Below are 16,988 nucleotides of genomic sequence, written 5' to 3'. Positions count from 1 at the left end.
CACATTGGTCAGATATTGGACCCTGTCCTTGACTCACTCACATATTCTTCTAATTTTTTCATCTTGCAGTTCCTAAATATTTGACCAAAATGTTGGGAAAAAAAGCTATTTCCCCGGCAGTTCCTCTGGACTTTTGCTGTTTAATCCAATGTAAATTTGGTTTAAATGCAAGACTAGTTTTCATTATTTTTTTATTTTTGTCTTATATAACAAGTAGTTAATGTCTTTGAATCTAGAACAGTATTACTTTTGTAGAGCTTAAACAATAGGTAAATCCTTGAGATGCTAAATTGTGGCTTATCATGGCAAAAAAGCACTGCCTTATACGAGTCATGAAGTGCTAACTTCAAGACATTTGTCTCAAAATGCCAGTTTCTAATCGTAGTTCAAGTAGGTGAGTGGACTTAAAATCTAGAACAGTGTAACAAGTAATAGAACTATAAATTAGTTTACATACACTTGGGAAACAGAACAGAATGACAAAAAGATGCTACTTTTGATGGGAAAATACTATGTTTGAGCATGGCAGCAATCTTATTAGATACACAAAACATCCAATACTATAAATATAACTAAAAATGAGTTTTCCCCCCAGCGAATTTCAAGAATCACTCGATTCTTTTAATGCTAATATAATTCTGATTTCAAGAAATCTTTCCAAGAGATTTTCTTCTTGTTCCATGGGCATGTTTTTTTTTGTCTTATACAAGCAAAATATCTTGTTTTAATTTTTTTTTTGTCTTATTTTTTGGAAGTGTCTTTTTTCCAGTGCATAAATTGAGTGGAAAAAGATAAATGTTGGTGGCTCAATCCGTCACCGTACAACAATTTTGTGGTGTATGACCAAGTATGTCCATTGTTAAACAACACCACGCAATAGGAAGAGGCCTGTCAGATTTTGAGAAGACTATTAGTTCAACATTTATAATGATTTTCATCATGGCAACGGTAAGTATATATTTGTGGTGTAGAAAACTTCTAGGCAGCAGATGTACATGTGGTCAATTAAGTTCAGAAATTGGGTATATAAAAAGTAAATATTTGCTGCATTGTTTTTTATTGTATTGGTATGTCAATTCTTTGGGGTGAGAGAAATGCGTAAACACCTGTAATAAGTCATATAAACGGACTTAATGCACTATCTCAGATTCATAAGCGTCGTTAATGTGTTAGTCAGGAAGGGGCTCTCCTCGAACAAAATAAAGCATTAGTGGTTAAATCTTATAAAAAGGATGCTTTAGACTTTATGCTACAAGCTAGGATTGTACCATGAAAATACTATGTTGATAGGAAAATGTGTAATTATCCTTAACACAACTTCTATTGTGATTGTGAAATAAAGTCATGACTTTCAGGGCTTGAACATAACAAATATGTCTAATAGGATAGCCCATTTAAAGATGTAATGCTGTAGTTATTATTATGTAGGCTAGTTGTAGCCTAATAGTTCTGAGAAAAAAAATGTTCAACATGTATGTTTCACATTAAAAACGGGTATTTACAAGCGAAATCTTAGTTAGGTTACTCTGTTTCTGAAGACGAGCACTAAACCAGTTGGCTGTTGCTAATGTCCAAAAAATGTAGGTACGTGTTAACATGCAATTAACGTGGTTAACACGCAAAATGACCGTGTTAACAGCGTAATTACGTGTTAACGCGTTAATGACCCGCGTTAACCACTAAGTTCACACGTTTTTGGCCCTTTTGGGCCTTCCATACCAGTTTGGTCATTAGGACATACAGTAGGTAGACATCCAAAATGGGTAATACCGCCGCCGCCCAAGTCAGTGTTAAAATCATTTGTGAAACTACCGCCAGCGTGGCGCAGAAGGGGACGGATTGCGAAATGAAATGTAATTGTAAAATGAAAGGAAGACGTAAAACAGCAATATACATTATATATATACATAACATCCTTAAAAGGCATTAAAAAACTAGGATAGTCTTACGGCTACAGTCTACTCATCATTCAAAATGTAAAGAAAGACCTTATATACGGATGTAAAAGTTTTTATATTAGTAATTGTTAGCAGTAGTTTTTTTCTCATCTTAAAATTATTGCTAAGCTTAAACCTTTTCTTAGTTTTAGAAATGATTTGGAGACTGTTGTTCATGCTTTTATTTCTTCTGCGCTGACTGGGACTACGGTAACTCCCTCTATGTAGGGATCAGCCACCGACAACTGTTCACGGGTCTGCAGCTTGTATAGAATGCTGCAGCTAGACCGTTTTGACGGGCACCAAAAAAAAGAGAGCACATCACTCCGGTGCTGCGTTCTCTTCATTGGTTACCAGTCAAGTTTAGGATTGATTTCAAGATTTTCTACTGTTGTTTTTTAAAGCTTTTAATAATTTTGTCTCCAATTATATTTCCAATCTCATAGAGCCCTACATTGTCAGTTAGGTCTTTAAGAATCGTCAATCAACTGTTGCTAGTTACTCCTCAGTCCAAAAAGACGTCAAAAGGGTGATCGGTGCTTCTCAGTAGCAGGCCCTAAACTGTGGGAACAATCTCCCCCCGTCTTGTATATTCGACAATGCTTCATCAGTGGAGGTCTTTAGGTCCCTCAGCTGAAGACCTTATCTGTTGAGTTTGTGCTTTTTAAGTAGCTCCTTGTTTAATTTCTGTGACTTGTACATTGTTGTGTCCTACTGTGTTTTTATTTCTACACTGTGAAGCACTTTGGGCAACTAAGTTGTGTATAAATGTGCTATACAAATAAATTGAAGTTGAATTGAAGTTTAAATTTTTTGTATTTTGTATTAGTAAAGTGTTACATTTACATTATAATTAGTAAAATGTTTTAGATTTCGGTTCATTCTTGGTTAAAAAAAAAAAAAAAAATCCTTCAGGTTCCATTTGCAGAGCGAAATGAGAACGGTCCAGCATTTACAAATAATACTCTTATTACTCTGGTATTATTCTTGATTATTTCAAACTGCTAACACTTTGCATTTTTGTGATTATGCCTTTACTGTGTGACCAAAAATTGTGATTTGTGACTTTGATCGCGCCTGGTGCCTCACACGAACATATTCATTGGAAACAGCAGGTCGTTCACGGAGCCATGCGGATAGCGAGCAGCGGGCAACTTTGGGCATCGTTTTTACTCATTATGATTTTTTTTTTCTTTTTTTTTCCGTCGATACTGAAAACACGTGTGAAATCCAAAGCCTATTTTAACCTCATGAAAAAAAGAGTTTAGCTTCAAATGGGCAACATGTTTGGAATTGTCCCGAATGAGAGAGATATCCTAACAACCCACTGGTTATCGCTTTAAATTATTTTTAAATTATTACTTTTGTTTTGTTTATAAGCCTATATTTTATTATATACTGCAATAGTAGATTATGAATCCTTAGAAAGTATCATCTTTGTCATTTCTTGTTCTGTGTCTGATAAATTTGCTAAATTTAAACAGATTTGTTGTAAAGTGAAGAGCAACTAAAAAAATGATCCTGTTGGTACATTAGCCTATAGCATTATTAGGGCCTGCCGTTATTATTTCTAAATGTAATAAAATGCAACTCTTCACAAATGTAATTATTTTTTAGCGTGTTTTAAAAAAAATGCAGCAAACGAAAATAGGTGATAATCGGTTAAAAAATGTGTTATTGTGGAGCTAACAATTTACATTGATACTTAGGAACAGAGTATGGGCCCTAATCTAAGCTATGTTGTTAACTATTTACAAGTTTCGTGTAGCTATAATTTTATCCAGCTTTATTTTTCCATTGCAATCTGAAAAAATGACTTTGTGCATCACATTCACTACCGCATGCTCAAGCTGCCTCCGCGATGCTCAGCTGTGGACGATTTCAAATGTTTTGATTGATAAAGGTTGCGTCACATATTATATATATACAGGAATTTTAAAAAAAGTCAAATATATTGTTAGTTGTTATGCTAAGATGCAATCCAAGGTCTTCAGATACTATAAAAGATAACAAGAGGGAGTCATTTAGGCCTATTTACAGATGCACTGTGGACATTTTTACCATTTCAACTTATAAACTCCTTAAGATTTTAAAGTCAATTTATAGTATTGAAATTCAAGTTGAATATGGTATTTTTTAAAAAAGGTTTTTAATTGCTTAAATTTATTTCTATGAATTAATAATATGTTATCCTGACTTTTTCATCATATCATTTTTACGAGCATTTTTTTTACGAGCTCCATTTCGGGGAAACCAAGCACACACTTTTTTTTTTTTTTTCTTTTTTAAAACAATTAAATCACTCACATAGCTTCTAACAAGGTTTTTATTTTTATTTTATTTTTTGAGGAATTGTGCCAACTGTCAGGGGAATCACATCATCATTAGAGTTGCAAATTAAACTTCAGAAATGGAAAATAAGGACTAATAGAGGCCCTTCTTTTATTCTTTATTTATAATGTTTATTCTTGAAGAAAATAAGTATTGACTTTTTAAGAAAATTAGGGACGATCCAGATATTTGTTAATGTACAATAATATAGGCCTATGTCCCAGTGTCCATTGGATTTAAAGCATAACCACTGAAGGTGTATGACATGTTTCTATGATGCATTTATTTTTTAAACAATGGCACTTAAAGTTTTCAAACTAAAATATTATTTCAACCACATAGCCTGTGAATAAATAAAAATGCATACTTTTCAATGAAAGAAGACAGAGTGTAGGTTGCTTCTGGTGTCTTGGATTTGTACTTCAATATAATGAGCTCCAAGTTTAAGAATAGCCTAACACTGTTTTTTTTTTTTATTTTGTTTTTTTTATTATTATTATTACTCTATTTAACAGCATTAGCTTAATGAAATACGTTTTCCTTCAGGTAGACTGATTGTTTTCCCGCCTTGCTAAATGTTGGGCTCATGATCAGTAAGTTTTATTTGCCTCAAACTGATTTGATAAAATCCAAACGTGGACGGTGAAGCTGGGTCAGTTAGAGCTCGTGCTCGCTGTGAAGCGGGAGCAGCTGACGGAGGATTCCGCTTGGTCTTAAAGCCTGCCTCAAACGTCTACGTTCACAAACGTCTACGATTTTCTCAAAAATAATGAATAAAATATCAATTGATAATTTGTTATTCTTTTGGTCTAGTGAAAATAATAATATGGGCTGCGAGAAAATAATGAATAAAAAGAGAAGGGCTGGATGTGAGTGCAGGCATGTTTCAGCCCTAGTCTCATGACACACATACACCGGTCCTCACAGCCAAAAAAACAGACCGAATGTCAGTTCAGCTCGAGGGGGCTGGGGGTAGTTCTGTATAGCTTGTGGGGGTTGAGATAAAGGTGTGAATCTCTTGCTCTTTCATATGCACAATGTCTTATGAGGGTTTCATACTTGCAGAACAGGTTTTTAGGACATATTGGTTTTAAAACAACTTTAAAGAAAGGTTTGATCCACTTCAAATGTTGATTACTGTGCAATAAAGTTTATTAGTTATTATAACTTAATTTCAGAGGAAGTTGCCTTAACTAAAACTAAACTAAAAAAAAAATCTGATTTACGATTTAAATTGAATTTTTTTGCCTCCCTACTTAAAATTTTTTTTTTCACAAAAAAAAAATCTGATTTACGATTTAAATTGAATTTTTTTGCCTCCCTACTTAAAATCAAAATTTAAATGACAAAGAAATTGTTCAAAACAAGTTTTAATATAATTCTTTATCATTTACCAGTCAAATTTATAACTGAAACAAGATGATTAAAAAAGCAGTAATGTTATTACCTTAATGCTGGAAAGACCTTTATTTTATTTATTAATAAATAAATAAAATTACTTGACTTAATTTATTTTTAATACTAGCCCATAATGCATCCATCAACTCAGCCTTAAGAGCTGTTCAGATTAAAACTGGCAGCTCTGCAGTGAGTCAGTGTCATGGACGTAGGACAGAGCAAGTGTAAATATATTTTAGTCTATATTTTCATCTCGTTATGCCGCTGGTTTAGGTTATGTATTTATTTTTATTTCTTATATCAATTATGTCTTGTTCATTTCTAGGGCGAAACATCTCTCAATCGCCAGCAGAGTATGTGAGAGTGGAGCAGCTACAATTTCCCCTCTGCGCTCCGAGCATTTAATAACCACTCCACTCCGCGCTCACTGATACCACTATTCACTGCTCCGCACTCGCTCCGTGGATAAAGCTGAAATGTTATGTTCATAACGTAGCCTATAAAAATAAATAAATAAATAAAATAACAGGAGAGTTTCAAAGGGGATTGGCTATGTGTGCAAACTTTTTTTCCTACCATACGCCAAACTAATAACATTGTCAGCATTAAAAGGTATAATTGCTGCATTCTGCTGTGCAAATTTTCTTTGTGATGAAAATAACAGTACATTTTCATCAGTTATTTTATCTACAGATCGATGCATTTCTTATAGATTTCAAAATCAGTTACAGACGAAGCAGCACTGTAAAATTACATTAGTTTGAATGCATTATTGCGACAGCGATTGCGTGTGAATGTGCTGTATCTGTTTAAATCATGCTTTAACCTGAAATAATCAGTAAAAGGAAGACAAAACTCCTTGAGAACTAGCCTGTAACGCTCGACTATTGCCGTCATTATAGTTTTCTGATCGGAGAGATTATGTGTATCAAGCTATAGCTAAATATGTTCATCATGTGAATTCTTGCTAAATATGCAATTATATTACGGTGTGTGTGAGTGTGTTTTATTTTGAATGTGCCTGCATCTGCATGATTACCATCTGTTTGAGTGCAAATCAGCTCGCTATTACTGTGTAATCACCTTTATTAATGTGAACGCCGTCTATATGAATAGAGTGGGATTATTGACTTTATGGCGCATCTCTATGATTACCATCTCTACAACTGGCCATCAGCACATCAACACGTGATAATTGACTATATGACCAGAATTCATTGTACACTCACCTAAAGGATTATTAGGAACACCATACTAATACTGTGTTTGACCCCCTTTCGCCTTCAGAACTGCCTTAATTCTACATGGCATTGATTCAACAAGGTGCTGAAAGCATTCTTTAGAAATGTGGGCCCATATTGATAGGATAGCATCTTGCAGTTGATGGAGATTTGTGGGATGCACATCCAGGGCAACGAAGCTCCCGTTCCACCACATCCCAAAGATGCTCTATTGGGTTGAGATCTGGTGACTGTGGGGGGCCATTTTAGTACAGTGAACTCATTGTCATGTTCAAGAAATCAATTTGAAATGATTCGAGCTTTGTGACATGGTGCATTATCCTGCTGGAAGTAGCCATCAGAGGATGGGTACATGGTGGTCATAAAGGGATGGACATGGTCACAAACAATGCTCAGGTAGGCCGTGGCATTTAAACGATGCCCAATTGGCACTAAGGGGCCTAAAGTGTGCCAAGAAAACATCCCCCACACCATTACACCACCACCAGCCTGCACAGTGGTAACACAGCATGATGGATCCATGTTCTCATTCTGTTTACGCCAAATACTGACTCTACCATCTGAATGTCTCAACAGAAATTGAGACTCATCAGACCAGGCAACATTTTTCCAGTCTTCAACTGTCCAGTGAGCTCGTGCAAATTGTAGCCTCTTTTTTCCTTTGTGTAGTGGAGATAAGTGGTACCCGGTGGGGTCTTTGCTGTTGTAGCCCATCCGCCTCAAGGTGTGTGCGGTTGTGGCTTCACAAATGCTTTGCTGCAGTACCTCTGTTGTAACGAGTGGTTTATTTCAGTCGAAGTTGCTCTTCTATCAGCTTGAATCAGTCGGCCCAATTCTCCTCTGACCTCTAGCATCAACAAGGATTTTCGCCCACAGGACTGCCGCATGCTGGATGTTTTTTCCCTTTTCACAACCATTCTTTGTAAGCCCTGGAAATGGTTGTGCGTGAAAATCCCAGTAACAGAGCAGATTGTGAAATACTCAGAACGGCCCGTCTGGCACCCAACAACCATGCCACGCTCAAAATTGCTTAAATCACCTTTCTTTCCCATTCTGACATTCAGTTTGGAGTTCAGGAGATTGTCTTGACCAGGACCACACCCCCTAATGCATTGAAGCAACGCATTAATGAGAAATTGAACAGGTGTTCCTAATAATCCTTTAGGTGAGTGTAAATGCTGCATTTCTAGCAATCTCAGTATGTTCAGTAATTGGCATACAAAGTTAAATCTTTTTTTATTTTTTATTTATTTTTAATAAAATTATGCTTATTGTATTTTTCTCTAGTGGTCAAAACAAAATCACTTATATGATGTCTAACTTTCTGTCTACTGTTTTATAATTGAAAAACGATGCAGTGGTATGTTTAATGACTAAAATAGTTTGTAGAACCCTTCAATACAGTTGGTAAATATTTTTGATATTTGGGGGGTGGGGGGTTTCTAGACATAGTCTCAGAAAAATGGTTGCAGGAATCTAATTTTTCATGGTAACTTCTCAGATTTGAAATAGAAACTCATGAGACGTGTGACTTTCAACCCATTACTTTTCTAGATTGCTCCAGGGCTGATTTCATGTAATTTTATATCAAATTAAAAAAAATCAGTGTGGGGAAAAAATTTTCAAGGCACTTCAGTGTCTATAACTTTTAATATTTTTGAGCATTATCAACTCTGGTTGATAAAAAGTCAAGCCCAAAGGGCCTTCTTTCCAAAGACAACTAAAATTATGTGTGTAACATACTGAAGTAAGGAAATGTGTTACAATTTTAAGTTAGGTAGGGCACTTTCAGCTGTGAGTCCCATAATGGGGGGTCTGGTTAAAACAGGTTAAAGAGATTTTACATATTAGTCTGTTTTATTCTAAGAGTATTTATAGTAATATAGTGAATGGGTGGGTTTGTCTTACCTGTTTCTCCACGGTGCGAGTGTCGGTTGTCTGTCAGCCGTCTTTCTGGTTTAAAAGACAAAAAATCACCGGACTTGTTTGTCTGTGTCTGACTGAGAAAAGCACAAAAAATATTTTTTATTTTCCCACTGACAAACTGTGGTGTAAAACACTGCATATTTAACACTTGCTGCTGATAACTTTGATGTCATGTCGTGTTATGCCGCGTTCCAGGCAACCCATAACCTGTGTTTTCCCAACCTTCTACCCGTTAAAAAGTGCACTGGAACAGCAGTCAAACCCGTGACTCCCCAACCGTGAACTCGTACTAGATCGATGTACTCTCAGTTCCGAGCTCTGACGTCACATAGACCGCGAAACAACAATGTCAGCCCCTACGGATAATATTGCCTACGGATGCGGTGTTTATGCAAGTGGTACACAGTGAGAAATAGACTTTAGGACAATATAACGTTGCAATAAATTTAATACTCTAGCTACAATTCCTTGCGCTCATGAAGTTTGGCGTGACTTGCATGGAACGCTACAAAGTTCGTGAGTTGTGGTTACAAGTCGTGATGTTTGCTAGCTAAAACATTAGCGTTGCTTAGCTGTTTAATCTTCAAATAATAAGATACGACAATAAATCATAAACATCCAAAAGCTCTTTAAATAGGAATAAAGAAGCTTAAAATGCTTACCTGTTGTTTTTCGTGACTCTTTGAGCTCAGCTCAGCTGTGATTGGACGGGCTGACGTCAAGGGTCTGACTAGAAAACAGGCGCGGTTTTTGAATCTTTTTAGCAAATACACTAAAAATATATATTTTGCCCTAAGTAAAAGTTATAAGATAAAAAAAGCTTAATGTAGGCTTACTATGAAAGACTTATGTACACTGTTTTTTTTTATGTAAGTGCAAACAATTTATTTTAGTTACATTTAAATAGAACAAAATGTTGAAAGTTAGTTAACTAAATTTATTTAAATGTAGCTAAAATAAATTGATTACTACATTTTTTAAGGAAAGTTCAATGAATATTTTTTTCAGTGAAATATACTAAATATTAGTAAATGTACTTTTTTTTAATGAGCAGTGTTCTTTATCATTCCTGTAATAACACGACTCTTAAAAAAGAGAAATAATTCTGTTGTACAGTTATCATTCTGTGAAATGATGACCCTGGTGTCTTTCAAGAGTGAGGATGGGGCATCTTCTGCATCCACCACAAACAGATTCTGTGTTTAGTTAAAGAATTTTGTTTTAGAGATGTTCAGCTAAATACTACGGAAGTTCTAAGCGGCCATCCATTATAATTTTTTTCCTTTTTTGTTTTCTCGTGTTATAACGACTTAATTTTCTCGTTATCTCGACATAACGAAGTTCGTTTTCTCGTTATAACGACTTAATTTTCTCGTTATCTCGACATAACGAAGTTCGTTTTCTCGTTATAACGACTTAATTTTTCTCGTTATCTCGACATAACGAAAGTTTGTTTTCCCTCGTTATAACCGACATGAAAGTTTTAACTGTTGCTATAGTAACAAACTCAACTTTGACAGGCATCTGATGGACAGCCATGCAGGAGCTCTTACTGTAGCCTATATTTCAGCAAATTTTGCTTCGCCTAGGTAATAATAACGTCTACAATACTGTATAAATAAAGGCTGATCAATCACTGTTGATTTTTCCAGAGACAGTACAACGAACGTTTTGTTTTTTGTAATTAACATGTTTAAATGGCAACACCCGTGCCATTAGAGCTGCTTGGATTAAACTCACTTTTAATTTTCACTTTAATATGAAATAAAATTATATATAATTTGTAATTTGTAGTAGTCATTATGTGGCAGATATCATGTGTGTTATAAGCTTCTGTTTGAAAAGAGCGTTCATGTGTACGTGTAGTGTATGTGTGTAGAAAAAAACCATTACAACATTACAGAACAAAACTGAATTAAATTAGCCTATGGATTTTTACATATACATCACATTTCTCATCAATATGGTTAACAATAAAGATTAGTAATAAGGAAAAGAAGCACATCAGCCTACATCGTTAAATCCCGTCCTACTGTAGATAAACAGAACATCTCCGCTTATTAACTACCTAATCATTAAATTAAAATTAAATTTAAATTAATCATGAGCCTAAAAGAAGCACAAATATAATATATATTGGTGCAAACAGAATACAGTGATGTCAACCTTGATTTTAATAAGCAGTTATTGATGAAACAGAATGCGTTTGTGAAACTCATGCATCTAGCAGGAACTTAATACACAAAATATTCATATTGATTCAAGCATTTAACATTTATGAATTAATTAAATGTCAGTAATAAACAAGACTGCACAAATTAATAGCGATCACGAGGAAGGTCCGCGTACAGTAAAGTGGATAGTATACAACACCCCATCAGTTATATTCAGGTCTATAGTGCCACCTGCTGGCGCAGTTTTGTAAATTCTTAGAGAAAATTAAATCGTTATAACGAGAAAACGAACTTCGTTATGTCGAGATAACGAGAAAATTAAGTCGTTATAACGAGAAAACGAACTTCGTTATGTCGAGATAACGAGAAAATTAAGTCGTTATAACGATAAAACGACCTTCGTTATGTCGAGATAACGAGAAAATTAAGTCGTTATAACGAGGGAAAAACAACAAAAAAAAAAAAAATTATAATGCATGGCCGCTTAGAACTTCCGTAAAAAACAATATTTCACTCAAACATTTATATAGTGTCTCATAATGCATTTGCTGTCCATCATCAATCACTCAAATGGAAATGCGTAATTATTAGGTCTAACGACAAGTGTTGAACAATGTCTGTTGAAGTTCCCTTTTTACATAAATACTTGAAGTATTTCCAAAAAACACTTCCTTTCTGCATAGATACTTGCCACACAAACAGTTGAGAAACACAACACAGTCCACTACAGGACAGAGAGAAACTAGTGTTAGTTTGCTGACACTGAAAACACTCAGATAGTGTAAATGAAAATACAGAAAAGGGTAAAACTCAGAAAATATGCAGAGAAGATGAAACAACATTGATCATGTGTAAGAATATGTGGATGTTGTAAGAGGTAAAGTCAGAAAAAAAGAGATCACAGATTCAACGCGACGAGAATCCAGTCTTCTGAACTCACAGGTAACTGAGATTAATCAAGAATATATTTCAGTAGATAGTTCAATGTATGAATTATAAGCTTTATTTTAAAATTATGTTCCATCTATCTATCTATCTATCTATATATATATATATATATATATATATGACTGTAACCATTTCAACTGCACAATAAATATCTTGTGAATTCTAGTGTGGATGAAGGTTCAATAATGGACTCAGAAGACCGAATAGAAAGGATTGTTGATATCTACATCAGTGCAGAGGCTGTAAGAGAAATGAAATTTAATAAAGACACAGAAGACTTCAACACAGCAAACCCCAAACATCTCAACACACAGGTAACTGAGATTAAAGGAACAGTTCAGCCAAAAAATTAGCATCATTTGTAAATAATGTGGTGTTATTTATTTATTTATTTTTCCTGAAAATGACTGATTGTTTTGCTAGAGAAGACACTTATTTGTCAACCGGGGTCATGTGGATTAATTTAAAGCTGCCTAAATACGGATTTTTGTGTCATGTTGTGTCCCGTTCACGTTTTCCTCCAAAACCTCCAAAAATGTATCTTCGGCTGAAGAAAGAAAGTCATATACAGTGAATCTTGGATGAGTAAATAATCAGGAAACTATTTTTGGGTGAACTGTTCCTCTGCATTTACTCACAAAAACACAAGGACAAAAACAACACTAATAAACATCTGACAAGGGGTAAAGTTAGTCTACAGTTCACATGTTCCAGAAGATGTGAGTCGTATGATATGAGGAAGGGAAGAGAGTTACATCATATCTATCATCTTCAGGAAGTGATGGTGTGAAGATCAGAAGCTCCAGAGCAGCTGGTGTGTGTTTGGGTGCTGCTGTGTGTTCTTCTGCTGACTGCAGTCATAGTGCTGTGTGTCCACATCTATACAAAGAGCACAAACTACACACAAGAGAGACAGCAGCTGCTAACTAAGATCACCAACCTCTCAGAAGAAAGAGACCAGTTAAAATCAGAAAGAAATGAACTTCAGAAACGTTTAGCAGGTAAGTTTCTTCAGTCTAACCACTAACTTGCTTCATAGCAGACTCCGTTTTTAAAGTGGAGTGAACTGGATCTGTCATGTGGCTATAATTATGTATAATATATAATATAATAATGATATAATGTGATATAATTATATAATTAATTATGTCATGTCTATAATTATTAATAATAATTTAGGGAAGTCAAATGAATATAATACAGTACACGGTGCCTAGTAAACAGACTACTTCACTGCTTAGTGAAGACTAGTTTGATGAATTTAAAAAGCAGTGACTAAAACCTCCTTTTAGGAATCAATCAGTGATTCTGCAGGTCAATGTCTCTTACAGTATAGCAGCATAGAGGGAAAAAACCCAGCAATAAGCTTTAGAAAAGTTAATTTTCATTACCTACTGTAAAGAGATATTGCAGTAGATGAAAACAAGAAAAGTTAAAAGCTAATTATGAAGAAAATCAAGTATGCAGTCATTTACTTACAGTAACAAATAAATAAATAATTCGCATCCTTCAGTGTCGCGAAACGCACACAGATTTGCAGTGTTTTAGAATCCAAAAACACTTAGCCAGGCAATGGTCAAGTAATCAGTCCAAAACAAGAAACACAAACAAAAGCACCAAACCAGGGTGACATTAACAGTCCAAAACACGAAACACCGAACATCCACTAGGGAACCCGGAAAAAGCAGGGTGACATGCAACAAGGACTCCGTAACAATGACAAAACAACCAGGGTTTTTTAAAGACAGGTGCAAACAGGTAAGTGGTGACAATATGAACAGTGATGAACAGATAAGGCTAGTGGGAAATGAAGTTTCTGACGAAGATGACAATAAGGGGAAGTGAGACCTCTAGTGGCCAACCCAGGGAGACACAATAGACACAGAACCAGTTTCATTTCAATACTCAGCAGTTTATTAGTCTTTAGTCTATCAGTTTCTTAGTCTTCTAGACTTTCTCTGCCTCTCCTAGACGTTGTCTCTCAGTCCTGCAAAAATACAGGTAAGAAGTCCTTTGCTACAAATCAGTCCAACAGTTATGAGTTTGCGGGTGTACAGTATTTACTACACAGAACAGTGAAAAGTTCTCTCATCTTAAAGAACAGCGACGATGTGCTGAAATTATACTGTAAGTGTAAGTAGTGTAAAACCCTCTAGATGAGTCTGTAGGTCACTCCATGCAACATGATCAACTATAGAGCTTTGTATTTCTACAGGAACAAATGTCCTTCGACCCCGTTCTCTTCATTTTTCTTTTCCTCTCCTCTTCCTCTTTGTCTCCCACCACAAGGATTCATTTACCAAAGCACATAATCACATGTGTTCATGTTCATATTATCCTGAGATTCTGACCGGTGTCTCATCAGTTTTGTTACTAATATTTACACATATATAAATATGTGCTGTTTGAGTTCATATAGTGATGCTTGAGGTTATTATATTGTGTGCTTGTGTTTTCTGAATGAGAACATGGTTAAACCTGTTGAAAATGAGGGCATGTTTGTGTAGAGTTCAGCAGAAAAAGCTGATAAAATTGAAAACAGGTGAAATGATAAAGGTTTTGAGAAACGTCTTTGTTTTGAGAACTTAATGAATGGTTTGGAAAGTTGGGATAAATGAATCAGTTATAGTGTGTTAGCAATCGAGAAGAACTGTAATAAACAGTCCTATAATAATTACAATAACTGATTTAGTGACATAAGAAAAAGATTAGCTATCAAACGAGACAAATGATTAATAAAGTCATAAACAGCATATTATAAAACAACTACTAGAATATATACACCACTACAACTAACAACCATTTTACAGTAACTTGATGTGGATCAAAGTTTAGTTCATATCTTATCTGGTTGTGTTATAGATGGATGGAAGTACTATCAATCCAGTCTTTACTTCATTTCCTCTGAGAAGAAGAGCTGGACTGAGAGCAGAAGATACTGTAGAGAGAGAGGAGCAGATCTGATCATCATCAACAACACAGAGGAACAAGTGAGAGTGTGTGTGTGTGTGTGTGTGTGTGTGTGTGTGTGTGTGTGTGCGTGAGTGTGTGTGTGTGTGTGTGAGTGGTGTTTAGTTTTTAAATGAAAGATAATGTGCTGAAATGTGTCAGTGCTCATTTTATAAATCATGTTATTGTTTCACTTCTCAGGATTTTGTGAAGAACATTTCTGGTATTTCTGATCTTTTCTGGATTGGTCTGACTGATATTGAAGTGGAGGGCAGATGGAAATGGGTTGATGGCAGCACACTTACCTCTGGGTGAGAAATCACTGAACTGAACTGATTTTTATGTAATAAATGATTGTCTCAGTCAGTATCATATCACACAGAAAGCAGCTCTGAACTAACGCTGATCTGTTGATGCAGGTTCTGGGCGTCTGGAGAGCCAAACAGCTATCGGGGAAAAGAGGAAGACTGTGCTATTAATCGTTCATCAGGATGGGCTGATTTTTCATGTGATTATATGTCTAAAATGGATCTGTAAGAAGAGTGTTCTTAAATGACACATTTCAATAAATATGTATATAGTGCATTATGAAAATTGAAATATAATGTATGGTAATGATCCCATTACATTTATCTTGTTTGTTTGAATAAATGTTATGACTGCACATGGATCCTGTTTTCCCATTTCCCGTTTGTTTTTTATTCAGTATATCAACAAGTTAGTTGATATACTGTTATAGCTTCTTCTATATTATTAAGACACTGTAAACTAAAGTATAACTGTTGTAATTATGAGGAAATACTAGGGTTGGGAGTAATGTAATAAGGCCTTGAGTAAGTGCAGGGGAAGACAAGCTTTCATAATATTTCCTATGAAAACTTGCAAAAGAAAAAGGGTTTTCATAGTGTAGTGACCAAATAATAAAGCTTTATTCATTCTCAACATGAAGAAAGAACACGTGGTACAGGAAACTGTTGTGGCAGCAACATAAAAAATAAAGTTCCTATTTCAGTTTTTCAATATTTTTGCGTACAGCAGGCACATGTGGGCGGTGGGGGGATACAGAGCACGTAGGGAGAGACGAGGAGAAGTTCACGTCTAGTATCGACCTTAGTGAACCCGTGACCTTTCGAAGCCAAGCCGCTTCTTCTTCAGGCATTGTTACACTAGACCTTCGTCGAGTGTCTTATTAAAGCAAAAAACCCCAAGTGCAAGATGTTTGCCAACTCGAGTGATTCAGTCAGAATGATCAGATCATGATCTACATAATGACCTAAATGAACATCCAGCTGATCACGAGAGAGAATCTTACACCAGATCGTTTACAGAAGTCAAAGGTTCGAAGGACGATCAGATACCGTCGTAGTTCTTAAACGATGCTGACCCACGATCCGCCGGCGTTCTCCCATGTCATTAAACCTTTTGATACTTCTGCACTAATTAAACAGTGTGCAGGAATTGTTTTCTTTTTCCTTGAGTTTTTGATCTTTGTGGTCTTTGTCTCTCTACACACCTATCAATTGACGTCAGGTGTGCGGAGATTGATTGTTCATTAATTGGATTTTTTGAAATGTAATAATCTTAATAGTACATTTAACAAACTGCTAGTTTTTTTTTTACATCCAGCGTTAGCAGTCACATGATTTCAAATAAATTATGGTGATCTAATTACTTCTACAGTCAAAAGTAGTAAGTCAAAATATTACAATACCTTAGTTACACATAAGGGTAAATGATGACAGAATTTTCCTTTTTGGTTGAATTAACTTTTCATTAAGAAGTACAAAAGAAAAAGAGTTTAATTCTGAGGGACAGAGAGAGTGGAAAAATAGATTTGTGTGAAACCATAACGTAGACGGAAAGTGAACTTTTTGATGTGTGAAAAAAAATGATTAAAAAGGCTCCTTGACAATTACACTAATGTGATATTTTTGTGGTTTATTTCATCAAGGCCTTGAGTAAGGATCCCTTGTGATGAAATTATTTCATTATTGAAATTAAGGCTTTGTGAAGCCCGTATTTTTCAGGAAAACTTCGCAATTTGCCACTGCAGAGACACCAAAACCAATTGGCTGTGATCTCCT

General features: G+C 35.3%; 1 protein-coding gene across 1 annotated transcript; it reads left to right on the top strand.

Moving 5' to 3' along the window:
- The first annotated feature begins 12,660 nt into the window (after positions 1 to 12,660).
- LOC122141035 (CD209 antigen-like protein A) lies at positions 12,661 to 15,458 on the top strand. The gene is made up of 5 exons (XM_042746834.1): positions 12,661 to 12,674; positions 12,748 to 12,956; positions 14,818 to 14,945; positions 15,106 to 15,215; positions 15,324 to 15,458. The coding sequence occupies exons 1-5, from the start codon at positions 12,661 to 12,663 to the stop codon at positions 15,439 to 15,441; spliced, it is 579 nt and encodes a 192-aa protein (XP_042602768.1). The 3' UTR covers positions 15,442 to 15,458.
- The last annotated feature ends 1,530 nt before the right edge of the window (positions 15,459 to 16,988 follow it).

Source organism: Cyprinus carpio, chromosome A4 (genome assembly GCF_018340385.1).
Source record: "Cyprinus carpio isolate SPL01 chromosome A4, ASM1834038v1, whole genome shotgun sequence".
Classification (NCBI taxonomy): domain Eukaryota; kingdom Metazoa; phylum Chordata; class Actinopteri; order Cypriniformes; family Cyprinidae; genus Cyprinus; species Cyprinus carpio.
Note: the sequence above shows the minus strand (reverse complement) of the source record. Positions and strands in the feature narration are given on the sequence as shown.

Bases quoted from the DNA above. Each gene is read 5' to 3' on its own strand.
- LOC122141035 (XM_042746834.1), top strand. The intron at 12,957-14,817 runs GTAAGTTTCTTC...GTTGTGTTATAG, and splicing joins ACTTCAGAAACGTTTAGCAG to ATGGATGGAAGTACTATCAA. The intron at 15,216-15,323 runs GTGAGAAATCAC...CTGTTGATGCAG, and splicing joins GGCAGCACACTTACCTCTGG to GTTCTGGGCGTCTGGAGAGC.